The following is a 25,197-nucleotide window of genomic DNA, read 5'->3' as shown; positions in this document are numbered from 1 at the left end:
CTTGTCGTTACTGGTTTTGGCATATCGAATGCACCACGGGTAGCTTGCCAGGCTCTGCCGTGTGGGCGCGATACTCTCGGTAGCTTGCCGGGCTCTCCGAAAAGGGCGGAGGAATTGAACCTGGGTTGGCCGAGTGCAAGGTGAACGCCCTACCCGCTGCGCTTTCACTCAGTATGTACTGGGCTGGAGCGATAGTGCAGCAGGTAGGGCGTTCGCCTTGCACGCGGCCAACCCAGGTTCAATCCCCAGCATCACATATGGTCCCCCGAGCACACCAGGAGTAACTCCTGAGTGCATGAGCCAGCAGGAGCCCCTGGGCATTGCTGGGTGTGATGCAAAAATTAAAAAGTAAAATAAAATAAAATAAAATGAAAATATATACTATAAACCCTGACCCTGCAGGCGGCCAACTGGAGTTCAATCCCCGGCATCCCACGGGGTCCCTCGAGTCCCACCCCGGTCAGCCCTGAGCACCGCGTGGGCCACTCACGGGGGGCGGCTTCTTCCTCATCTCGAAGGTGCGGGTGGCGCCCAGGCTGAGGGAGGCGATGACGGGGCGTGGGCCCAGGCTGGGCTCGTCGTCGCTGTGCCAGTCCACGCTGTCCTTCTCGTCGCGGTACAGGTTGCAGAGCAGCGAGTTGAAGCGGTGGCCCGTGTTCGCCTCCACCTGGCCCTTGAGCGCGAGGAGCACGGGCAGCCACTGCGGGCGGGGCGGAGGCAGCGCGCCCGGAAAGGGAGAGAGCAGGGAAGGCCGAGTCAGGAGCCGGGGTGGGTGGGAACGACACCCCCCACGGTGGGCACAGCTGGCGGGTGCCCCCTCGCTATGCTGCGCCCGGCACAGCGATGTCATGAGGACCAGACGGTGCCTCCCCACCCCCGAGGCCAGCACACGCCGGGCAGGCCCCCGGGCCCAACACTAGGTGGGGGGAGTGAGGCGGGTGGGGGCTCCGAGGACCCTCTGTCCCTCCCAGGCCTCTGTCACCCCCCACAGCTTCTCTGTCAAGAGGCTCGACCTGCCAGAGCGGCCCCATGCCCAGGAACAGATCAGGAGAAACAGGAGCTGTGCGCTGGCATCGAGGCACGGCCCCCCAGCCCGGCCTCTGCACGGGGCGCATGCCTGCCGCCTGGCCTCAGAACCACTGTCCAGCCAGGGCCTATGGGAAGTGACCTCTGACCACAGCGTGTGCGCCAAGGCCGAGAGCGGCTTCACTCTTGTCCAATGCCCATCTTCCCTGGAGAAGTCTCAAGTGCCCGGGCAGCCTCCTTGGTAGAGACTGTCCTCGCGCTTCTCCAACGTTATGACAACTTATCGGCCTCCCCAAGACAGCCTGGGTGTCCGTGCTATTCACAGGCCTCAGGGTGGAGCAGGAAAAGGGGAGACAGGTACGCTTTCAATGACTCAGAAGCGGAGTCTGAAATAAGATAATGCCAAGCCCGCTACGTGTTAACTCAAAACGTTTGTTTACGGTTCTCGTGGAGGCCTGGACCAACGGGCAGAAACGGTTGTGGAAGACCGCAGTCCAAGGCCATCGGGGCCAGCTCTCAGAGAGGTCTCGAGCCAGAGGGAGGCCCGGTTAAAACCCAGCTCTTCTTAAAAATGAAGGTGCTTGGGCCTGGAGCGATAGCACAGCGGGGAGGGCGTGTACCTTGCACGCAGCCAACCCGGGTTCGATTCCCAGCATCTCATCTAGTCCCCCGAGCACTGCCAGGAGTAATTCCTGAGTGCAGAGCTTGGAGTAACCCCTGTGCATCACTGGTGTGATCCAAAAAGCAAAAAAAAACGAAACAAAACTGAAGGTGTTTATGCTCAAGCTGAAACTGAATTCTCTCTGGGCAGGAGACGTGCTTGCGTGTACGTGCAAAGAACAGCACGGTGTGTTCAAACCGAGCCAGCCAGAGTGGCCTGGGGAGAGGCAGGGAAACAGAGGCGTGGGTCGGGCCAAGCTCCCAGGCAGCCTTCCTGCTAAGGCAACTGCTCCCAGAATCCATATGAGGCTGCCGCCCTCAGGGATTTAAACTGAGAAGTAAATCAAGTGTTGATATTTAAAAAAAAATTATTTATGAAAAATAGCTATGATTTCCAACATGGAAAGTTGGGAGGTTGGGGCTGGAGTGACAGCACAGCAGGTAGGGCATTTGCCTCGCATTCGGCCAACCCGGGTTTGATTCCCAGCATCCCATATGGTCCCCTGAGTACCTCCCGGGGTAATTCCTGAGTGCAGAGCCAGGACTGAGCACCACCAGGTGTGACCCAAAAAGCAAAAAAAGAAAAAAGAAAAGAAAAGTTGGGAGGTTACTGTTGATATTTTTTGTCTCCTATTTATTTTTTTTGGGGGGGCACACCTGGCAGAACTCAGGGACCTCTGCTGGTGGGGACTGGGGGACCATAAGCCGGGGATCGAACCGGGGCAGAGCAAAAGCAAGGCAAGCTCCATCCCCGCCGTCCTCTCGGCCCGAGTCTCTCTGCTGACCTGCTGGGCACAGGCCCACGCTTAGAAAAGGGAGTGATTCAGAAATCCGCACGTATCTCCAAAACCCGTACGTCCTCTGCACCGCGACACCCAAACTCAACAGAACTCAAATGTTAGTCAAAACGCGGAAGCAGAGAAGATCCTGGCAAGCGCTGTCACTTTGTTACCTTTCAACCCACTAGTACAACTTGGACCGATTTTGATACATCGTACACTGGCCGTTGGGACAGTGTCGGCCCAGGAGGCCTGGGGCTCTTCTCATGACTGGCAGGTTACAACGGCATCCCAAACCCCTGCTCGCGGACACCCCTGACCCCGGCGAAGCAGATGGGGATCTGCACCACGGGGGGTTTCTCCTTAAACACTCAACTTCGGGGCTGGAGCGATAGCACAGCAGGGAGGGCGTTTGCCTTGCACGCGGCCGACCCGGGTTCGAGTCCCAGCATCCCATATGGTCCCCCGAGCACTGCCAGGGCTAATTCCTGAGTGAAGAGCCAGGAGTGACCCCTGTGCATCACTGGGTGTGACCCAAATAGCAAAAAACAAAAACAAAAACAAAACACTAGAAACTCAACTTCTGGGATGAGAACGAAAGAGAGGGAGGGTGGGGGGTGAGAGAGAGAGAATGAGAGAGAGAGAGAGAGAGAGAAGGAGGAAAGACAGAGAAGGAGAGGAGAGAAAGACAGAGAAGGAGAGGAGAGAGAGAAGAGAGAGAAAGGGAGGGAGAAAGAGAGAGAGGAGAGAGAGAGAGAGAGAGAGAGAGGGAGGGAGGGAGAAAGAGAGAGAGAGGAGAGAGAGGAGAGAGAGGGTACAGTGGGCAGGGCAGTAGCCTCGTATGTGGCCAACCCAGACTTGGTCCCCAGCTCTACATATGAGCAGTGCCTTGAGCATGACTCGGGTGATCCCTGAGCAGTGAGTCAGGGGTAAGCCTTGAGCACCACTGGGCGTGGCCCCCAAACAAAACACACACACATACACACACATACACCCCGACCCCAAGACCAAAGATAAACTCAACTCTTATCATGAACCACAGCAAACCCTGCTTGCTTTCTCCCTGGAGTGACTGTCACCCACCGGGAGACACCACCAAGCACTCCAGTCTGAGCGACTCTTTGCCTGCTTGCTGTTTCAAGAAAACGGTGCTCGGGGCCGGAGCGATAGCACAGTGGGTAGGGCGTTTGCCTTGCACGCGGCCGACCCAGGTTCGATCCCCAGCATCCCATATGGTCCCCTGAGCACCACCAGGAGTAATTCCTGAGTACAAAGCCAGGACTAAGCCCTGTGCATCGCCAGGTGTGATCCAAAAAGCAAAAAAAAAAAAAAAAAGAAAGAAAGAAAGAAAGAAAACGGTGCTCGTGTAGGTGGGTGGGATGACAGCTCTGGCCCTCACGCTTGTGTCCCCTCAGCCCGAACAGCTCCCCTCTCTGCAGCGCCAGAGCTGAGCGCATACTTCATGCTCCTCAGCTCTCCTTGGCACCAAGCCAGCCCACGGGCCCACAGAGCAGGGGGCAAGAAGCTGGACGTTTATTGCTGCCCCGAGGCACGCCCCTGAATGAAACCCGTGCTGTCTCCGCGGGGTGGCGCGGTGGGGGAGCCAGCGATGGCTACTCGTGTGGCCTTGGCAGTGCCTTGGTTCTGTACCAGGGGTGCCAACAGGGCACGCGCCACCGTACTTTCATACTGTACGAGACTTGCCACGAGACGTCAGTCTTAGCCTGTGGCTAAAGAACACCATCCCTTCGACTTTGCAGGTTCTCAAAAACGGTCCACGTCTTGCCTGGCCTTGCTTCGCAACGCAGAGCTCAGACTTGGTGAGACTTTATTTATTTGCTTTTTTGGGTCACACTCGGCGATGCACAGGCGGTCACTCCTGGCTCATGCACTCAGGAATTACTCCTGGCGGTGCTCGGGGGACCATATGGGATGCTGGGAATCGAACCCGGGTCGGCCGCCTGCAAGGCAAATGCCCTACCTGCTGTGCTATCTCTCCAGCCCCAGACTTGGTGAGACTTTAGCGCACCCCCTCGAAGCCCCGTGTTCCGTCTGGTAGTAAAGGAACGGGTGTTTGGGGAGAGAAGCCGAGTACCGCGGTGGGGGGCGGGGCCCGGCTACTGGCACATGCTGCCCGAGCCGGAGTCAAGGTCCGACTCTCGCTGTCTTGTGACGTCATCCCCGCGCGCAGCTGGCACTCCTGGTTACGACGCTGACACTACATCCTTAGTAGGGCAAATTGTAAGCAATCAACAGTAACAAGTAAAATGTAGGCCACCAACACGCAGCCCTTACTCAATCGCACGTTTAAAAGCGAAATTCGGTGATGGTGACAGCAAGCTGAATTTCCCAGTTTTCTTTTACAGCTCACAGCTCTGCGGCGACAAAGGCCAGGTGGAGGAACTTTGCAAACTGAGACAACAGCGGGGAAAGCTTCCCTGGCAACGGGCCTGAGAAATCAGCATCTTCCTGACTTGCCCTGAGGAGACCCAGCTGCGAGATGTTTCCAAGCAGGGATATTATTATTTTTTCCCTTAGTTATTTCTGGTGATGAAGGAAGGAGGGGAAAAAAAAGAAAAAGAAAAAAAAATGGGGATAATGAACTGGGGGATTAATTTAGACTCTCCAACCGATTCTCTATCTGCAGATCCCTCGGAGCCGAGCGTCTAAATTAAAATTCAGTGTCATCTCACTGCTCAGCGAGTGCCTTCTATCCTTAAAAGACATCTGAGGAGTAAGTCGGAGAGAATACGGCTCGCAGAGGGAAGAGTACAAGAGCACCTAGTCCGTGGGCGTCCAGAACATTCTGCAGCGGCCGAGGGGACTTGGGCGGCTGGAAGTGAAACCACGGGGTGCCCCTCTGCGCCTTCTTACACTGAGTTCAAGAAAGATTTAGTTTTTTTTTTCTTTTTCTTTTTGGGTCACACCCGGTGATGCACAGGGGTTACTCCTGGCTCTGCACTCAGGAATTATTCCTGGCGGTGCTCGGGGGACCATATGGGATGTTGGGAATCGAACCCGGGTCAGTCGCGTGCAAGGCAAATGCCCTCCCCGCTGTGCTATCACTCCAGGCCCAAAAGATCTAGTTTTGTTTTTTTTTAAATGGACTATTGGCTGGAGGCAAGGACCGGGGCTAGGGTACATGTCCTGCACGCGCCAGACCCAGGCTCAATCCCTGGTACCACATGAGCCCCTGGCACTGCCCAAGAAATGGCCTGGTGGGCCAAGGACCGACAGGCAGTGCCCTGGGGTCCCCAGAGCACCGCCTGGGAGGGTCTCCCACAAAGAGGAAAGGAAAAGACGAGAAGGAGCTGAAGACGCTAGCATGACTGAAGAGAGAGTGAGCTTGAGGTGGTGACGAGTCAAACGCTGTCACACGCAGACCCAGCACAGACACGCCCCAGAGAGAGAGGCGCCACGCTGCCTTCACTCACGACAGTCTTGGAACTAAACCCACTGGCCAGAAAGCTCTGGGTCAGCGAATTCAAATCAGAAGAGTCCCGAATCCTGGCCGGGGAGACAGGAGGAGGAGGAGGAGGAGGGTGCTGGCCACGCTAAGCTGATTTGGATCCCACCCCCGGCACCCTCCCTGGCTCCTGAGCCCCACCAGGAGGCAGCCCTGAGCTCGGCTGGGTGTTCGCCCACCACCGACATTTCTTTGAACACCCTTAACATCCGATTTAAAGAACACTTTGCCTGGGCCTGAGCTATAGAATAGCGGGGAGGGTGTTTGCCTTGCATGCATGCAGCTGACCCGGGTTCGATCCCGGCATCCCATATGGCCCCCCGAGCATGGCTGGGGCGCCACCGGGAGTGATCCCTGAGTGCAGACTTTGTGCGGAGTGAAGAGCTGCTCCTCTCTCAGGCTCCAGGGCCACTCTCTAAAGCTTGTCTGTGTGTGAGCTGAGGGCACGTGTAGAGATGTTTATTTGGGGGTGGGGCTCCCCCCAAAATAACTAAAAACCCCAAACTCTGCCTGGACGGCGTCCATAGTAAACGCCGACTATGGAGCACAGAGTGAGCAGACGCGCTGCCGTGAACATCGGTAAGACCCCGGATGTGTCCGTGCCTTTAAACACAGGCAGTGTCTACGACGGAGCTTTGGGGGGGGGGGTGTTCCGGCCAGACAACGAGGTGCTGGGGGTCAAACCCAGCCTCTCACATTCAAAACACGTGCACCCCAAACTCCCCAACCCCCAGGGGCGGGGGAGACAGAGCACAGATGCCTAGGCCTGGCTCTGCATGATGCCAGGATAGCCCTGGCGTGGATTCAGATCCTCCCCCCACTCCCCCCTCCCAGCACATGTGGTCTCCCGAGCGCCACCTAGGGGCCACTCCGGAGCACAGCGCCAGCACTGAGCCCCGCTCCCATCCTGGGCCAAACTCAGGCACCTGCCCCGAGTCGAGTCGTGTCCCTGCCCTTGTCTGCTCCGAGCAGTGCTCCTGGCTCAGGGACCCTTGACCTGGCTCCCTGCATGCAAAGGATGTGCGGCGGCCCTTTGAGCTATCTCTGGAGTCCTTGAGTTTGTTTTCGGAAAAAAGTTCTCAACATATATTTGACGAAGTTTTTTTGTTTTGTTTTGTTGTTTTTTGTTTTCTTCTGGGTCACACCTGGCGATGCACAGGGGTTACTCCTGGCTCTGCACTCAGGAATTACTCCTGGTGGTGCTCAGGGGACCATACGGGACGCTGGGATTCGAACCCGGGTTGGCCGTGTGCAAGGCAAACGCCCTACCCGCTGTGCTATCGCTCCAGCCCCTATTTGATATAGTTTTGAAAAGATCAAACTTGGAACTATAACATCAAGTAGATTTGTTCCAGCGGGCACCAGTAATGTCTCTCATTGTGAAACTTATTGTTACTGTTTTCGGCATATCAAATATGCCACGAGTAGCTTGCCAGGCTCTGCCATGTGGGTGCAATACACTCGGTAGCTTGCCGGGCTCCCCGAGAGGGACGGAGGAATCAAACACCAGTCTGCCGTGTGAAAGGCGAACACCCTACCACTGTGCTATCGCTCCAGCCCAACATCAAGTACAATCATCTCAAAATTATCTCGGTATTTAATTTTAATATTTTGGCTTGAGAGCCACACCTGGCAGTGCTCTTGGCATATATATATCATATATGTCATATGTATGTATGTATATATATATATATATGTGTGTGTGTGTGTATACTGTTTTTTTCCCCACAGCCGGCGATACTCAGGGGTCCTTTCTGGCTCTGTCCTCAGGAATCACCCCTGGCGGTGCTCAGAGGAGCAGGCTGGGTGCTGGGGATCAACCCCACTCAGCCTCGTGCAGGGCAAATGCCCGTCCCGCTGTACTATGGCCTCAGCTCGGGGCTCACTCGTGGCCCTGTGCTTGGGGCTCACTCCTGGTGGTGCCCCGCAGACAGACGCAGAGCCAGGAGTCCAGCTGCTGTCGGCTGCGTGGAAGGCGAGCGCCTTAACCCTTGGACGCCAGCCGATTTTTATCGTTTTTTAAGCCCTGCCGTTTCCACATCTTTGATGAGACACGTTACCATGGTAATTAATGTTTTTTTTGTGAAAACTCTTTTGGAGAGTGCTCAGAAAGGCCTCAGGGCAGGGAGGCCCTGCAGCAGTGCATCCTGGGCACGCGTGTGAATTCTGCAGCAGCAGCGGTCCGGGGTTCAAGTGCCTCCCCACTGCGGCAGAAGTCTGGCAGTGCCTAGAGCCATGGGGGAGTGGGGGGGGAGGGCGAAGCATTGCCCCTCGGAGCAGAAGCCAAGGAGACCCCTGATGATCCTACAACGCACAGGACAGCCCCGACCACAGGACACCCGGCCTCACACGTCACCACCACCAGGCAGGACTGAGAAATCTGACTTGAAAAGATGAACCAGAACGAAGGAGAACCTCTCCACATCCGGTTGAATCCTCCACTCGGCCGTGCCAACTGCCGACAGGAAGGGCCCTGAGAGCTGACAGAAAGCGGCCCCCCGCCCTCCCCCCAGGTCAGCCTCGGAAACCACCGCACGGCCCCATCTCCGTAACAGGCAAGCCAGGAACCGCCCTCCTGAGCGGGGTCTGCCCCTCCACCTGTGAGGGGAGCCGCAGGGCACGGCGAGGAATTACGAGAAGCTGTGAAAATGTGTCCTACTGCTGTTCCTCTCGATGCCGTAAGCAAAGCTCCCACTTCCCCCTGTCGCCCTCGATCGAGGCCAGCACCATCTGCCAAGGCGAGAGCCCAGAGACTGACCAGGACGCCAGTTCCTGGGCCTGAACGCCGTCCTCTTGACAAGCCGGGTTGACACACTCGAGTTCCTTTGTCTACTGTCACGGAAATTTCTACAGACCCAAGGGGCAGCAGAAACAGGCCAGACGGCACGGGGCAGTGGGGGGCAGGGAAGGGCCAGGAGCACGGGCAGCAGGGGGGCGGGCACCGGGGCCTGGTGTGGTCACCCCCTCGGGGTTCCTCCCCGCATCCAAGGCACAGAGACTCCGAGTCTGGACCCAGAGGGTTTTCTTGCTCTTTTCCCTTTCTGGTGGGGAGCAAGGAGCCCGCGGGCAGCTCCCCGGGCCGGCCTGTGGCTACTCGAGGGCAGTCCACAGGCCCAGCACATCGCCTCCAAAACCCTGCCCACCGCGGGCGACGTACGTGCGGGTTGGGTTCCAGAGTGATTCTCGAGTAAGTGTACGGAAGCTCTCCATACCACGCTGTGAGTCGCGGCTGCTGGTAAGTCACATCTGGGAAAGAAAACACGGGGCCTTGGAAGGGCGTCCTGACAGCTGCAGAGTCCACAGCAGGCGGGGGGGGGGGGGAGGGGGCACCGCCCTCGGGAGCAGGACGTCAGGGGGACAGCTAAGAGGAAGGGGCCGGGCGGGAGCAGCTCGAGGACAGCGGCCAGGGAGGGGGCGGGCGCGCTGCCCGATTGTCGTTGCGGCGACAGAGAGAGCAGGAGAGGGGCCCGGCCCCGCAGGGTGGTGGGGTGCAGAGCCGGGAGGCGGGAAGGAGCGGGCTGCAACGCCTGGAGTGTTTCAAGCAGGGACGTGGCAGCAGCGTCCACAGGGGGACGCCGACAGGCCGCTCACACGTGCTGGCCTTGGGCCGGCCCTTTGGGTTCCCGGTGAAGGGAGACGTGGCCTGGCCGCGCGGAGCAGGGAGCTGACTGCAGACGGCACCGAGGCGCGGCGCCCTATTTGGAGAGGGCTGCTCTCCAGACCCGCTCCGCTGCCTCACCGCCACAGCCACGGGAGGGGCTGACACCGGCTGACTGCTTCCCATGTGCCAAAACCCTGTTAAGCTGGTTTTTTTATCCATCTTTTGGTTTGGGGGCTCTGCACCCCTGGTGGTGCTCAGGGCTTTCTCCTGGCTCTGCACTCGGGGATCGCTCTTGGTGGGGCCCGGGGAAGCATATGGGGTTGAACTCGGGTCAGCCGCATGCAAGGCAAGTAAGCATCTTATCCACTTTGCTACGCTTTGACCCCCTTTTAAGCAGGTATTCACACTATACATGATCTCAGTACCACAATCTTATATGGAAGGTTATTACTATTACGAGCTCCACTTTACAGATCAAATAACCAAGGATCAGAGGAAGTACCCTGTAATTTGCTTAAAATAAACAATTACAGGGGTTAGAGCAGTGGCCCAGTGGTAGGGGAAAAAAAATCACAATGACTTTGTACTGGATGACCAAGCCAGTCATGAAAGGCAGGTCCACTCCCCAAAGAAACTACTGCAGGGACCGCCGCCGGGAGTTGACAGGAGGTGCCCTGGAAAAGCTGACTCCTGTTCTGATGGCTGAGTCACAAAAATGTTGCCAATATATGCGGTGCCTCAAGCAAACGCTGTTCCCTACGCCAGGAAGGGAATTCTCCGTGGAGCACACGAGCCCTCCAGTGGCCACCACTGGGATAGCAGGCACTATCGCTCCCCACACGGCTCAAGTCATTTCTACAAGCTCGGGAGAAGCAGGGGGCTGAGGAGGGGAAAGGCAACCAAGGCACCAGACAGCGAGAGCAACTACAAGGAGAGTCAGAGGCCAGTAGAAGGACCCGGGCAGAACACATGCCCAACAGGACCCGGAAAAGGAAGCGCTGGCAGCTTCTGTGAAGGAAGAGGAAGGTTGGCATGATCTGAACTCAGGAAGGCGAGGAGAGACAGAAGGGAGGGGAGGAGGGGAGGACGGTCACCCCCGTCCCGCGAACTCACACCTGCTTTGGTTCCCTGACCCCGCACGCCCACACTCCTGCCAGGCGCCCTCTGACGGGAACCCAGAAGACACGATCCCATGCCTGTGCCCAGCCGGAGGCCCGTGCCCGCTGACCCCGGGAGGCTGGGCCGGGAGGGGGGGGGCTGGCCGGGGGAGGGGCGCTAGTAGGGAACACTCAGGAAGGTGAGAGCAGGCAGCTCCGGGCGCCACCAGAGCCCACTCACGTTCGCGGATGCCAGTTCTCTGCTGCCAGGGGACGTCTCGACAGAGCTGCTCCAGCGCGCGGTCAGCTTCTTCCACGGCCACGAAGCCCGGGTACAAGGACACCCTGGGTGGGGGAAGAGCCGGCGAGAGCTGTGGGCCAGGGACGGCAGCCTCTGCCTCCATCCCGTCGGCAGACACGGCCACCTGGGAGCCGCTCCGTGGGCACCCCCTGGACAAGTGGATCTGAAACCCACCGGGGCTACAAGGCTTCCCCTTGAAGCCCCAGGGGCGCGTGGCATGGTGAGGCCACAGCACAAGGCCGGGGGGGGGGGGCAATGGCCAGGAAGGAAATGAGGGCTGAAGTGGGGGTGGGAAGACTCCGAGAAGCGGCCTCAGGAACTGCCCGGAGGTCACGGCGGGGAAGGAGGCGCTGGTTTCCCTCCGGTCTCCCCCACGCCATGTGTGGGAGCAGCCGAACCCCTAATGAATCCCTAATCCCGAATGCATGTCCCTGTGTTACTGCTGGGTTGTCTGACAGCTGGCAGTCTGCTGGAACACTGCCACTCGTAAAGGAAAGCGAGAGAGCGCGGTGACTGGCCGGAAGGGGCGCCTAAGGCACAGGGATCTACTTCAACCATCGTCCAGGATCCTTCTGGAACTCGCGCCTGGGAATGTTCAGCACACCCCCGGGGCACTTTCTGGAGCAGGCCTGTGGCCGTGTACCGTCCCCGCAGGGACCCCGATGCTGTCAGAGCTCTGCAGAAATCACGCCCGGCTGTCGTGGAGACGGGACGATGACACCGTGCCTGGCCTTCTGGTGTGACTGTGAGGTGTCTTTCGGGGCGACGCTCCCAAAAGGATGAGAGCAATGGCGAGGCCACCTTACAAGCTAAACAGATGTCCCTGGACACAACATTTCTGATACACTGAAGGGTGTTTCTTTATCTCCTATGGACAATGAGTATATTCATAGGTTAAAGAGTGATGTTTTAGGGCCCGGGCAGTGTAATTCAGTAAAGGGCACAGCTCACAGATAGAAGGATTTGAGTTCAATCCCTGGCACCAAAACAAACAAAAAAGATGATTTCAAAGTGCTTTTAAAATAAAGATTAAAGGGGCTGGAGCAATAGCACAGTGGGTAGAGTGTTTGCCTTGCACGCGGCTGACCCGGGTTGGATTCCCAGCATCCCATATGGTCCGCCGAGCACTGCCAGGAGTAATTCCTGAGTGCAGAGCCATGTGTAACCCCTGAGCATCACCAGGTGTGACCCAAAAAGTAAAATAATAATAATAATAAAATAAAGATTAAAGCTTAATCCCCTACTAAAATAATCCTGAGGCAGCACTATAACTTGCCCCATACCTAGCATCTCACCAAGGGATCGCAGAATCACAGGTAACATACCCTATTAACTACGCTGCACTAGCGGAAGGCCTCCCTGGGAACCGTGAGCTAACAGCACCACTGCTGCCTCACAGAGAGGCCGTGGAAAAGTCTGGAAGCTAGAAAGGCCACATACTTCATTGGCTTTGGGGAGAGATATAAGGTATCCACTTCCAGGAGGGGGGCAGAATGTTCTGGGAGACTCACTCTTGCACATCCCCTCACTTCCTGGCTACTTACCTGGACACACCCGTCGGCGCCAGGCTGATGTCATACACGCCCGCTTTGCTGCAGAGACAAAGAAAAGATGTTGGTTCGTGGCAGGCCACAGCACACACTCCACCCAGCAGCAGGGCTGTGCTGGCCCCCTGGAGAGTGAGGGTCCCCGAGCCCACCCCCTGCCACTGGGATCTGGGACACAAGGAGGGCCTTGCCTGCCTCCCGACAGACGGGGTCACTGAGCCTGGCCCTCCCACTGAGGCACCTGACGGGGCTCTTCCACTGACCTACATCCTTAGGGAGAACTTTGGGCCACACCCGGTGGCTCAGGGATAACTCCCGGAAGATTTGGAGGCACGTATGTGTGGCCAGGGAGTGAACCCAGGTGTCAGAGGCACAGGGCAAGCACCAAAGCCCCTGTACCGGCTCTCTGGCCCTGATGAAAATTCTTGGTTTGGGGGCTACAGGGGACAGTGCTCAGGGCAAGTGCTGACCCACTGCCAGGATGCTTTTGGTCTACCCCAAGGTCCCTGCGGTGCTGGGATTGGACCCAGGCCTCCAGCACACGGAACACATACACAAGTCCTCTGTGTACTCCCCCCAGTTTGGTTACAATTCCTTAAAGGCTCCCCTCTGGGGTGGGTGAGCCCAGTGCCCGCCCCAACAGAGTCCCGGCAGCCGAAAACTCCACATCCCACAATCGCCACCATGCTCACAGCCGGACTTAACCAGTTGAGAAACTCAGGTATGCAGGTTTTGTGACTGAAATCTCCAGGCTTTCACAGAGTCAGGGATGGGCTACCTCCCCCCACCTCCCTGTTCTTCTGGGAGCCCCGGCAGTCACACCCATGTCCCAAAGCCACCACCCAGTTAAAAATTTAACTCCAGCTGTATCACTCTGTTAAAAATTCTGAACTTCCTGGAGCAACAGCTCAAACTCCACAACACCCATAAACCAGGAGTAGCACGCCAGATCATATGGGCTGTAATGTAGAAGGCACCAATCTCCATGAACAAAGTATCAACACAGAAGGATTACCCTGTAACGTCCTAGCAATCTCTCATACAAGGACTACATGGCTCCATGGTGAGCTACAACCACCTTCACTGACTTTCTTCTAAAGAAACATTTTTTGATCATTCTTTCAGCAAATTATTTATAAAAAGCAATATAAAATAAATTATTGAGGGCCTGATACGGCGGCAGGCTTAAGGGGTGATTGAGAGAACTAGAAAAATGGTGGCTGGGAAAAACGGCGGTTGGGAAGATGCAACACTGGTGGGATTAGTGTTGGAATATTGAATGTCTGAAACAAGTCATGAAAAACTTTGTAAAATAAACCACTGTATCACTGTAGCACTGTCACCCCGTTGCTCATCGATTTGCTTGAGCGGGCACCAGTAACGTCTCCATTGTGAGACTTGTTGTTACTGCTTTCGGCCTATCACTTGCAAATTGGTCGCGGCCCTGTTCTCCAGCTTGACTCATCTGTACCGGTCAAGGGTTTCCGGGCTTTACTTACTCTCTTTATCACCAAATGGAAGTGACCTCACGTGAGCAACTGCAGAAGAGGCTCCCAGGAGGGCGCTCAACAACGATGCAGGCCCCAACTGTACGGAGAAGGGATCAAAGGTCCAGAGAGCAGGCGGCAGCCACGGCCTTGACCTCAGCACTAGTGTCACAGCAGGGAGGCGCCTGGTCACGGCCACACTCCCGGCGGCGCTCAGGGCTGACTCCTGGCAGGCTCGGGGACCATGCGGGACGCTGGGGATCACACCCCGGCTGGCCGTGTGCCAAGTCTCGCTGTGGCCCTATATACACCTTCTGTGTCAGTTTGGGATTTTCCCAAGACGGACGAGCCAGCCTGCAAAGCTCCAAGCAGCCGGACTGCTGGCGGACGACGCCAACGTTCACACCAGATGCGCGTGGGAATGAACGTGCTCTCACAGAGCAGGGCAACTGATCGTGACCCCTGAAAACAAACCCCCGGGACTGTGACCACAAAACTGCGGGGACAGGAGGCCTGAAAGCCCTGACGGAGGCTCCTGGCGCTCTGACAGCAGGTGTGGTTTGGTAACATGGTACCCCTGAAACACAAGCCTTTTACAAGCCAATGCCACCTCAATAAAATCTACATTGTGTAACGGGAAACTTTCAATAGACAACTGATACCTGCTGGAAACGGAGAACTGTGAACAGTTAAAGCTTTTGGCATGGGTCTGGGGCTCCAGTGACGGTACAGCCAGCAGGACGCTGGCCTTGCATGCAGCTGACCTGGGCTCGATCTCCACATCCCACCGTGTTCCCTAAGCAGTGCCAGGAGTAACTGATGAGTGCAGAGCCAGGAGTAAGCCCTGAGCATCACCAGGCAGGGCCCCAAACCAGGCTGCTTGGTTTTGTGCTGTGACTGTGGGGCCCTATCTGGTGGTGTTCAGGGCCTACTCTTGGCTGTGCAATCAGGAATCTCTCCTGGCAGGGCTTTGGGGGCCACATGGGACAACAGGCACTGAAGCCGGGTTGGCTCTGGTCCCAACTTGTTTGTTCAAAAAGGAACATTTCAGGGCCAGGGCGACAGTACAGTGGATTTGGCAATTGCCTTGCACATGGCCGACCTGGGTTGGATCCTTGGCATCCTGTATGGTCCCCTGAGCACCGCCAGGGGTGGTTTCTGAGTGCAGAGCCAAGAGTCACCCCTGAGCGTTGCCAGATGTGGCCCAAAAATAAATAAATAAATAAATAAATGAATAAGAAAAGGAACATTTCACATACAGAGCAGGGTGAAAGGAATGCCTCCCATCACACCACCTGCCTGCTAACTTTATACCATTGCTAGTCATGGAGTCTAAAGTTTCTCCAAGAGCCTGGCCTCAGGGGGTTGGGAGAAATTGCCCTGCTTGCCCTGGCAGAGATGTTTGCCTCCGGCCTGCAGAGACATAAGCGGTGAGGCGACCCCCACCGGCCACCAGAGGCCCAAGCTTAATGCGCAGAGGGTCTTGCTGTGGCTTGTCCCACACCAGTGGCCGCAGACTCGGGCAGGACCCTCACTGGGCCGGTACCCCGGCCAGAGGGAAGGCCCGGCCCGCCACTGGTCCATGCACCTCGGCTGAACAAAAGCGGCGCATCATCCGGTACTTACTCAATGACGCGCGGCTCTGGGACCCGGCGGGCAACCTGCAAGGAGGGAGGCACGATTCCTCAGCCCTGGGGCGTAGTGGACAGGCTCCCGGGACCTCTTATTTCTAGTCAGAGTAAGCCAGGGTTATTGGGCTTGCTTTTGTTTTTGAGCCACGCCTGGGGATGCTCAGGGATCACTCCTGGTGGTGCTCAAGGGACAATATGGGATGATGGGGGTGAAGCCCAGATCAGTCACGCTGTACTATGGCCCCCCAAATATTATCCATTTTATTGTATTTTTTTATTTATTTTGGAGAGTCTCTTGCCCGCACGCCTGGCTGTCTTCCCTGGGGCCCCTCGGAGGGGATGGGCTCCAGCTTCCCTCCCCACCCCGAGCAGAGCTCCCGGCGGCCGAAGACCACCAGAACCTAGCTGCAGCCATGCTGGAGGCCTCTCTCCACACGTTTGGACAGGCCTCATGCATGAAGGTACCGGCAGAGGAATCCAGGTGTGTGTAATCCCATCAATGGCCAACATCCAGAGAGAGACTTAAAAGCAAGCTCTCAGAAGCAATATCTTTGGCCTACTTCTCCCTCTGGGAGAAACTGGCAATCCTCTGAGAGTTTCCTGCCCCCATGGGACAGCCTTGCAAGCTTCCCATGGTGTATTCATATGCAAAATCCAGTAACAAGCTGGATCTCATTCCCCTGACCCTGAAGAGCCCCCAGTGCAGTATGTTAGGAGGGCCGAGTCGAGATAGACTTCTAAGATCTCAGGGAAAGGACGAAATGAGATGTTACTGAGCCCACCCGAGAAATCGGTGATTAATGGGATTTCGTGATTCGTGATTTTGGAGGGTCACACCTGGTGCTGCTCAAGGCTTACTCCTGGTTCTGTGCTCAGGGATCACTCCTGGCAGGGCCCCAGGGGACCATACAAGGTTTCAGGGATCAAACCTGGGTCAGATGTGTGCAAGGCAAGTGCCCTACACACTGTATTATCTCTCCAGCCCCTATGTTTTGTTGTTTTTTTTTTTTTTACCATTTTTTCTTTTGGCTTCCAGGCTACAGACTGCTATGCTCAGAGCTTACTCCTGACTCTGCACTCAGGGACCACTTCTGGAGGGGCTCAGGGGAACCATATGGGATGTCGGGAATCAATCCTGGGTTAGCCACATGTAAGGCAAGCACGCTACCTGCTGTACTATCGCTCCGGCCCCAAGCTACCCTTTCTCATTCTAGTCTTTCATTATCCCACCAGAAACTAGGTCTCCTGCCAAGCAACAGGAAAATAGAAAATTGGGAATTACCAAGTTTCCCAGCCACCAGGAGCTGTGGAAGCAACCTTTCCAGGAGAAGACACAGAAAAATAAATGATATGAAATCGGGGCCTTTAATCAATCGTGATTACAGCCAAAACACTATATATTTAACTTTTTGGAGTGGGTTATTAGAAAATGACTCCATGGTTTCTTACATTTTTACACACGGTGGGGCGGGGGATTTAAAAATCAGGTGCTGTCGATGGCCACTCAATGCCCCTATTGCAAACCACAACACCCATGGAGAGAGAGAGAGATCAAAAGGGAATACCCTGCCACAGAGGCAGGGTGGGGTTGGGGGGAGATGGGATTGGGGGTGGGAGGGATACTGGGTTTATTGGTGGTGGAGAATGGGCACTGGTGGAGGGATGGGTTCGAGAACATTGTATGAGGGAAACACAAGCTCGAAAATGTGTGAATCTGTATCTGTACCCTCATGGTGACTCACTAATTAAAGAATAAAATAAATTAAAAAAATATATATATATGAAGAAAAAAATCAGGTGCTGTATCCTGAGCCCCATGGCGCGGGGCGGGGGGGGGGGGTCAGTTGTACTCAAGGGGATGCCAAATACTGGTGTGGTCCTGGTGGCCCCGTCCTGGTGGCCCCCAGGTTGGCCCAGCCCAAGTAGCCTGTATCACTGGGTCTGAGCACTGTTCGCTCTCGTTGGCCTAGGACCAAGTGGGCCCTGGACCCTTGGCCACCAAGTGGGTGGCCGCATGTACCTCTTGCCTACCACTCCCAAAATGGAGACATTGCAGTAGTTGAGATTTCGATCCAATTCTAGAGGCTTCTGCTGCGTCAGCACGGACAGCACAGGTTAGCACTGTCAGAACCGAGATAGCCAGGTAGGAGCCCTGATTCAGCAACCCCTCTCGCCTCCATCCAGGCTCCCAGCTGCCGGCCAAGACAAAGGGACGGTGTCTGCACGTAAATGGGGCGGGCATCGGAGAAGACTCCTCAGACGCACTCAGGAACCACACTCCACGCATCACTGCTCTAGAGCTCTCTGCTCGCCTTTCCTTAGGGGCTTTATTTATTTATTTAATTTGGACTTTTGAGTCATGCCCAGTAAGCTTGGGGCTTATTCCTGGCTCTGCACTCAGGAATTGCTCCTGGTGGTGCTCGGGAGACCATATAGGAATGCCGGGGGTGGAACCCGGGTCGGCTGTGTGCAAGGCAAGCGCCCTACCTGTCTAGCCCCTCACTGAGGATTTTATTCGATCGTCAAGGGGAAGGAGGTGGCTACCTGCTGGGGCTCAGTGAACAGGAACTGTCTGTCGCCCGGATGAAGCTCCTTGTTCGCCCAGGTCAGGCCAGGCTTCCGGTGGGAAGGACTCTTCTCGGTGGAGTCTGAAACCAGAGCACAGACAGGCTGAGAGCGGGACCATGTGCTCCTCGCCTTCTGCCGGGCAAAGGCCAGCCAGACCCACTTGGGAACGTGCTCCATGACCGCTGGAGATGAGTGAAGCCCATTGGATGGCCCAGAGATACGAAGCCACCCGGGAGAGCAACCTTCAGCCCAGCCTTGACCATCGGACATCCCACCAGCCCCCGGTCAGTCCCTCTGCATCTGCTGAAACAGCCCAAACCGAACGACGTGAATTCGAGGTGGCGGCCACCCCTACATACCGTCCCTCGAAGCTCCCCGCAGGGCCTTGCCTGGAGGAGCCGGGGCCTGGCCTTTCGCTGGGACAGACCAGGCCCCCTGCACCCGGGCTCGCCGCCTTTTGTCCTCCATAGTGACCACGGCTCCTTCTCTTAGCTTGCAGAAGGCTTCATGCCTGACGGAAAGCACACAGTAGAACCTGCTCAAACCAACCAACAGAGGATTCCATTAGGCTGTGCGCGCTTAGACTAAGAGGCGGTGATTCTTTCTGGCAGAGCACATAGCTCAACAGTAATGACAGCGACTTCTAAATAAAACCCACTGCTGACATCATACCTCAAGAAGAAGCTGAGTCACCCAGGGCTGCTGGGTCTGTCGTTTATCTTACAATCCTACTGGGCTTCTTTTGCTTCATTCACAGGAGCGCATGCTCAGAAACCTCTGAACCGGGATTCCCATAACACTTATTATAGGAGGATACTATAATATTCCTTCACGTACACAGACACTAGGAAACTGGCTAAGGTTCAGTTTCCAAACCCTTTTCTGTTATTCCACTATCACTGACTGCATGGAGCTTCCCTGGTTGTTTAAACCAACCAGATCCCTTGCCAGTGGACTGACTGCCAGTGGACACAGGCATTGGTCTTTAGAACAATTAGGTCAATGTTTCTCAACACTTCTCCAACCGTGGCCCCCTTCTGTGTTTCCTTCCTGTGGCCTCCCTGTCCTACAGGTAGGCCCCTAGTCTCCTACTGTGAGACATCCAGTTTAGCTCAAGAGAAAACACAGAGTCATGTACAAAGACTAGAGCCACGTACAAAGACTAAAGCCATGTACAAAGACAAAAACCAGGACGGTTCAGATCACATGTGTTCTGAACCTGTGCGCCATTCTTCTCTCTTCTCTATTTTTTTAATCTTATTTTTTAAAGCTGAATTGCTGTGAGTTACAAAATTACAAAGATATTTCTAGTTGAGTTTCAGGCACCCACTGTTCCAACACCAATCCCTTCCCCAGTGTCCACTACCCTCCACTAATGTCCCCAATTTCCCTCCTGCCCCCCCCCCCACCACCACCATAGAGTGCCTCCGGGGCAGTCACTTTCCCCCTTCCTCACTGCTATACTCCATTCTCAAATGCTCAAGCTAATAAGCGCGTTTTATTGCAAGCATATACTTAGGCTTCCCGGCCACACCTGGTAGTGCTCAGGAGCTACTCCTGGTTAGGTGCCTGAGCTTCCTGCATGAAAAGCTGGGTGCCACGAAGCTCATTTTAAAGTCTGCTGAGCCCACAGATTCCCAGACCCTCTGATGGAAGAGAAATGACCTGGCAGGTTAAATAAATTCTCCCAGGAGATAATGATAATGATTCTTACTAAGCAGGAGGGGGAGCAAAGGAGGCAGCCCTGTGCCCCCCAAAGAGGTCCTGGTAGGATTCAACGCCAGCTCACGAGGCCCTGGGTGAAGTTCCAGGGCGCTCCTTGGACGCGGGCTCTCGACGGAGGCCTTAAAAGCTTTACAGGGATGAGCCCCGGCCGCCGGGCTGGGCGGGGGCAACACTCCCCCTCGGGCTCTTCTCAACAGAGCAGCGGAACAGCCGCTGCCCGTGCAGATTCCCGGGCCCCACCCGCAGACCCGCTGGTGCTGCGGGGCTGCCCCCCAAAACTGTAACCCACCCACCCCCCGACCCCGCACCCCGGGCTTCCCGGACCCAGATGGAAACTTAGTCTTGCTATAAGGGGCCAAAGGCAATCATCGCTTCGGCCGCAGAACTCGCTTAGGAATCGCCCGCTCACCTGGCACCTGCCCACGCCCCCCTCCCGCTCACCGCAGCTGCAGCCGGGCACACTCGGACCCGTCTCCAGGGAGGCCGCCACGAGGTCCGGGAGGTCGGGCAGAAGGGTCGTCGCAAGTGACTTCAAACCAGAGCCGCGGGCGCTGCTGAAACTTGGACGGTCCGCACCCGCGCGGGACCCAAACGTACCAATGGAGCCCCAGCCCCGGTGCGGAGCCCACTTCCGGTTCGGCCGCCAACGCGCCGGGGAACCCTAAAAAGCGGGGCACCAGCAACGACCAATCACAGGCGGCGGCGCCCGGCACTTCCTGCCAACGGCCGCCGTCGCTTCCGGCGCCTTCTCCGGGCGTCCGGGCAGCCCCGCGCTCCCCGCTCCGGAGGGGCCCGGGCGCTGAAGGTTCTCGGGGTGGGCGATCGAGGTCCCACACACCTTAGAAGTGGACCGAAGACTCTCCAAGAGCCAACGTCTTTGAATAAAGACGGGACTAGCAAAAAGGGCGAGATTGGGGGTGGGGGCGGTCTAAGTGCTACCCAAAAGGACTTGAACGTCAGGCTCAAGGCCACGGATAAAGGATGAAGGATGGAGGGTGGAGGATGCGCCTCCTTTGGGCGCCCTGGGCATCCCCAGATCACGGCGGCGCTGGGGACCACGCCCCTCTATGTCCTTGCTCCGCTCTTTGCTAAGAGCATACAGACCTAAGATTCTCTTCGCCCGGGACGCGGGGAGGAGTCACTTAGGGCAAGAATCTGCCTGTTTGCCTTGAATTCTGCAAGGATGAGTTTAGCAATGACTGGGAGGATGAACTGAGAACAAGCGTTTAGAGAACCTAGCACAATCTAGAAGAAAAGAGAAAAATTCTGCAGTTCACTGCCACGTGGGTGGATCTGAAGGGCATCGTGTCAAATGAAATAAATTCGCTCATAAAGGACATTTGTCTCTGGTCTCACGCATCTGCACAATATGGAAAGACAAAACAAGGGAATAGACAGTATCGAATGACGACAAATTCTTTGCCTTGGATCAAAAAACTCAGAAGCAATAAGCAGTGGGAAATGTATGGGAGGAATGAAGAGGTGACATAAGGACGTTGGTGGGGTGTTGTTGGTACATTGATGGTGGGGGGGTGTAGCAACTTTGTACATCAGTGCTATAAAGGTTGACACCAGAGTAACCATGTTACCTGTAGTCTTTTGTTTTTCTTTGGTTTGGTGGCCATTGGCAGCTGTACTCACTCAGGGATCACTCCTGGAAGGTCTCAGGGGACACTTTGGGATGTCAGGGATCAAACTTGGGTCAACTATATGCAAAGCAAGTGCCCTACCAGCTCTCTTGGAAACTATAGGGTTTTTTCTTTAAATTCTAATTATAAAATTTTCATGAATTGGAACCTAACAGAAACACAATAAATGTCAAGTGTCTTGGGCTGGAGTGATAGCATAGCGGGTAAGGCGTTTGCCTTGCATGTGGCCCACCCAAGTTCAATTCCCAGTATCCCACATGGTCCCCTGAGCACCGCCAGGAGTGATTCCTGAGTGCAGAGCCAGGAGTAACCCCTGAGCGTTGCCGGGTTGTGACCCAAAAAGTAAAAAAAATAAATAAATGTCAAGTGTCTTCCCTCCACTATATCTAGGGTCTCGAAAAACATCAGTCACGGGGCTGGAGCAATAGTACAGCAGGCAGAGCGGCTGCCTTACATGCGGCCGACCCAGGTTTGATTCCCAGCATCCCATATGGTCCCCTGAGCAACGCCAGGAGTGATTCCTGAGTGCAGAGCCAGGAGTCAGCCCTGAGCATTGCCAGGTGTGACCCAAAAAGCAAAACAAACAAACAAAAAAACCCATCAATCACATTGAACCACATCTTAATGTGATACTATTAAAACACCGCTTTAACTATTGTCTAAGCCACTGATTTACTCTGCAGTCACTATAGCACTGTAGCACTGTGGTCCCCTTGTCCATCGATTTGCTCTAACAGACACCAGTATCGTCTCCATTGTGAGATTTGTGGTTACTGTTTTTGGCATATTGAATACACCACGAGTAGCTTGCCAGGCTCTGCCATGCGGGCGGGATGCTCTTGGTAGCTTGCTGGGCTCTCCGAGATGACGAAGGAGTCGAACCCAGATTGGCTGTGTGCAAGGCACACGCCCTACCTACTGTGCTATCACTGCAGTCACTATAGATTTTTTTAAAAAGCCCTGGGTCAATTCTCTCAGAGCACAGCTAGGAGGAAGCCCTGAGCACTGTAGGGTGTGACCGAAAAGAAACCCACCACCCCCAAACAAACAAGTTACTATGTACTATATTGTTACATTTTACTGTATTGTTGACATAGTTGCTTACACAAGCTCAGTTACCTGGTCAATTTGCCTATATTGTTGCTTTATCAAATTGAGTTTAACCAGCACTATCATGTGTTGTGATATAGAAGGAAAATTATACTAGAATTGGGGTGGGGTGAGGTGAGAAGACCCAACTCGATTATTTTTAATTCTTCATTTTCCCTCTCTCCCCCAGCAGCTAGGTGTTTGTCAGTGCCTGCTCTGGCTCGGGAACCTGGGCAGGGTCTTGGGAAGGGTGTTCTTTCTTTCAGTGATTACGGTTTTGGAACATGAACAGAGATGTCTGACTAGGAAGCCCCGAAAAGTAGTGACTAATACTTCTTCAGCCTCTAAGTAAATGGTTTCTGAAAACTCAATCCACCTCTCATTCGTGTTCATAATAATTTCATTTTGAACAGACTTATCTGCAATTTTACCAAGTGTTTCAAGAGGATTCTGGTGCACAGACTGTTTGAAAACCTTTGGAACACATGTAGGGTGACAGACTGTTCTGATCTGTGCGGGACTAAGAGATTGGGGTGGGGGGAGGACACAGGATTTTAGGTGCTGAAAGTCAGGATAGTCATGGGCAAACTGAGATTGTTGACCAGCCTAGATACATGTGAGCATGAGAAAGATGTTCTTTGGTGGGGAGTGGGCAGAAGGCACCAGGAGGATAACCAGTGTTGGCCAAGTTCAGGGGGCTATGCCATGCCAAGGGATCGAACCCCAGAGTTCCTGCATGCAAAGCAAGCACATAGAATGGGTTGAGGTGCCAGAGCAACAGTACAGCAGGCAGGCCTCGCACATACATGACTTGGATTTGATTTCCAGCAACCCATATAGTCCTGAGGTGCATCAGGAGTGATCTATAGGTACAAAGCCAGGAGTAGCGCTATGGGGTATGGCCTCAAAACAAAAACAGTGCATTGATCTCTATATATATACCCCCCCCCCATAGGAAGATCTTCTTGATGGGTATTTATCGTTTCTATTTGCAGTGGTTTTGTCTCCATAAGTTGGCCATGGTGGAGACTGTGGGAGAAGAAAATCAAGGTGAAGTTTCTGGCTGGTTACCAGCCCATCAGTTTTTCACTCCAGACCCTTCCTTCTCTACCCTGACATGCAACACTGGACCATTTCTCCCTTGAAAACTGAATCTGGAATTGAGTTCTATCCGAAAAGGATAGCAGGACAAAAGAGAATCTTCTAGATTCGTGTGCCCCTCTTGGGTGCACGTGCCAGGCCTGTTTGGCACCTCTCTGTCAACTGACTTACAATGTGCTTATGCAGTTGCAATAACCTGAAGAGGAGGCATCAGTTCAGAAGGAGGAGGATTCCCAGACGCAAACCTAGAAGAAGGGACAATTATGGGGGGGAGGGGAAAGAAATGGTTCCCTGTTGTTGGAGTGGGGAGATTATGTGGTGCTGGGCATGGGACCTGGATCTCCTACATGCCCCCATGCTTTGAGCATCTCTAGCTGCAACTGACCATCTTGAGCAATTCTAAGTCCCCCAGAGGCTCCCTTGGCAGCGGAAACGGCTTATTCACCAGTGTCTGAAAATGGCTGTTCTTGGCTTGAAAACCTGTGACGCCCCATCTGGAGGAGGGAACTGGAAATGGGGAGCTATGCATGAGCCCCGAGCTCCCGAGAGACAGGATGGCGTCCAGATTTGTGCCGCCTGGAGTCGCTGACCGTGACCCACATCTGCCCGGCTGCGGGATGTCTTCTTCCTCTTGTAGGTAGGAGACTACTCTGGCCCCGTTTCTCTCCTGTTTGAAGTCGTATATAGTTCTGTCTCCTATCTGAGACTGCAGCCAGCACGTCTGTGGGGTGAACTGGTGTTCTCAGAACACGTTCACAGCACTCTGAGGCTTGCCAATGCGGCGGCATCCCTTCTTGGCACTGGGGTGCAGTGATGGATAGGAACCAATAGGAGTCCGTGAGGCAGTTTGCCCACTGTTATGAATCTTGTGAATGACACAGGTGTTAAAAAAGAAAAAGTACAAGTTCTGGGACTAGAGTAATAATAATACAGCATGTAATACAGCTGTCACTACAGCATCTGGCTCTGCATGCAGTTGACCTGGGTTCGATCGCAGGGACCTATATGGTTCCTGGGGATGCACAGGCCCAGGGGTGGGTGGCAGGGTAGGCTGGGAACAGCAGCAAGAGCTTGTCTCGACTGACTGTGCTTCCAGAATAAATTATGAGAGAAAGAAGAGTCCAGAAGGAACGCAAGGCCAGTGCCCCTTTGCAGACATTTGAAAGGACAGGCACACCAAATCTCATGTGGGACCTGAGACCAGGCCCCTCTCCACACGCTCCTCTCTGGATGTAAAGGAGAAAACGGGACCTGAATGCCACCAGGCCACCATGTCCTTCTCACACATGGGCACTGCCCAGCAAATCTACGTGGGAACCCAGCGCAGGGTGTTACAAAAGGCCCTCACGGACGATTACGAGTGTTTGGAAAAACAGCACGAATCAAATGGATATTTCTACAGATTTAAAAATAGGCCACAAAGGCATAATTTACATAAGCTCATTTGAACGGGCAATCCGCATCCAGTGA

General features: G+C 54.9%; 1 protein-coding gene across 4 annotated transcripts in view; it reads right to left on the bottom strand.

Moving 5' to 3' along the window:
• Nucleotides 1-20,536, bottom strand: part of ALKBH3 (alkB homolog 3, alpha-ketoglutarate dependent dioxygenase) — a 35,864-nt gene extending 15,328 nt beyond the window's left edge. The window contains exons 1-8 of one of the 4 annotated variants that reach the window (XM_055143443.1): nt 20,330-20,536; nt 18,523-18,698; nt 18,140-18,243; nt 15,591-15,625; nt 12,475-12,522; nt 10,871-10,974; nt 9,089-9,177; nt 491-700 (exon numbers count right to left, since the gene is read on the bottom strand). In XM_055143443.1, the coding sequence (XP_054999418.1) occupies nt 491-700; nt 9,089-9,177; nt 10,871-10,974; nt 12,475-12,522; nt 15,591-15,625; nt 18,140-18,243; nt 18,523-18,631 (699 nt within the window). In that variant the 5' untranslated portion in view covers nt 18,632-18,698; nt 20,330-20,536. The remainder of the gene's footprint in view (nt 1-490; nt 701-9,088; nt 9,178-10,870; nt 10,975-12,474; nt 12,523-15,590; nt 15,626-18,139; nt 18,244-18,522; nt 18,699-20,329) is intronic. The other 3 variants (XM_055143445.1, XM_055143444.1, XM_055143446.1) reach the window with 3 other exon arrangements.
• Between the last annotated feature and the right edge of the window lie 4,661 nt (nt 20,537-25,197).

The sequence above is a fragment of the Sorex araneus genome, chromosome 6, assembly GCF_027595985.1.
Source record: "Sorex araneus isolate mSorAra2 chromosome 6, mSorAra2.pri, whole genome shotgun sequence".
NCBI classification, from domain to species: Eukaryota; Metazoa; Chordata; class Mammalia; order Eulipotyphla; family Soricidae; genus Sorex; species Sorex araneus.
Note: the sequence above shows the minus strand (reverse complement) of the source record. Positions and strands in the feature narration are given on the sequence as shown.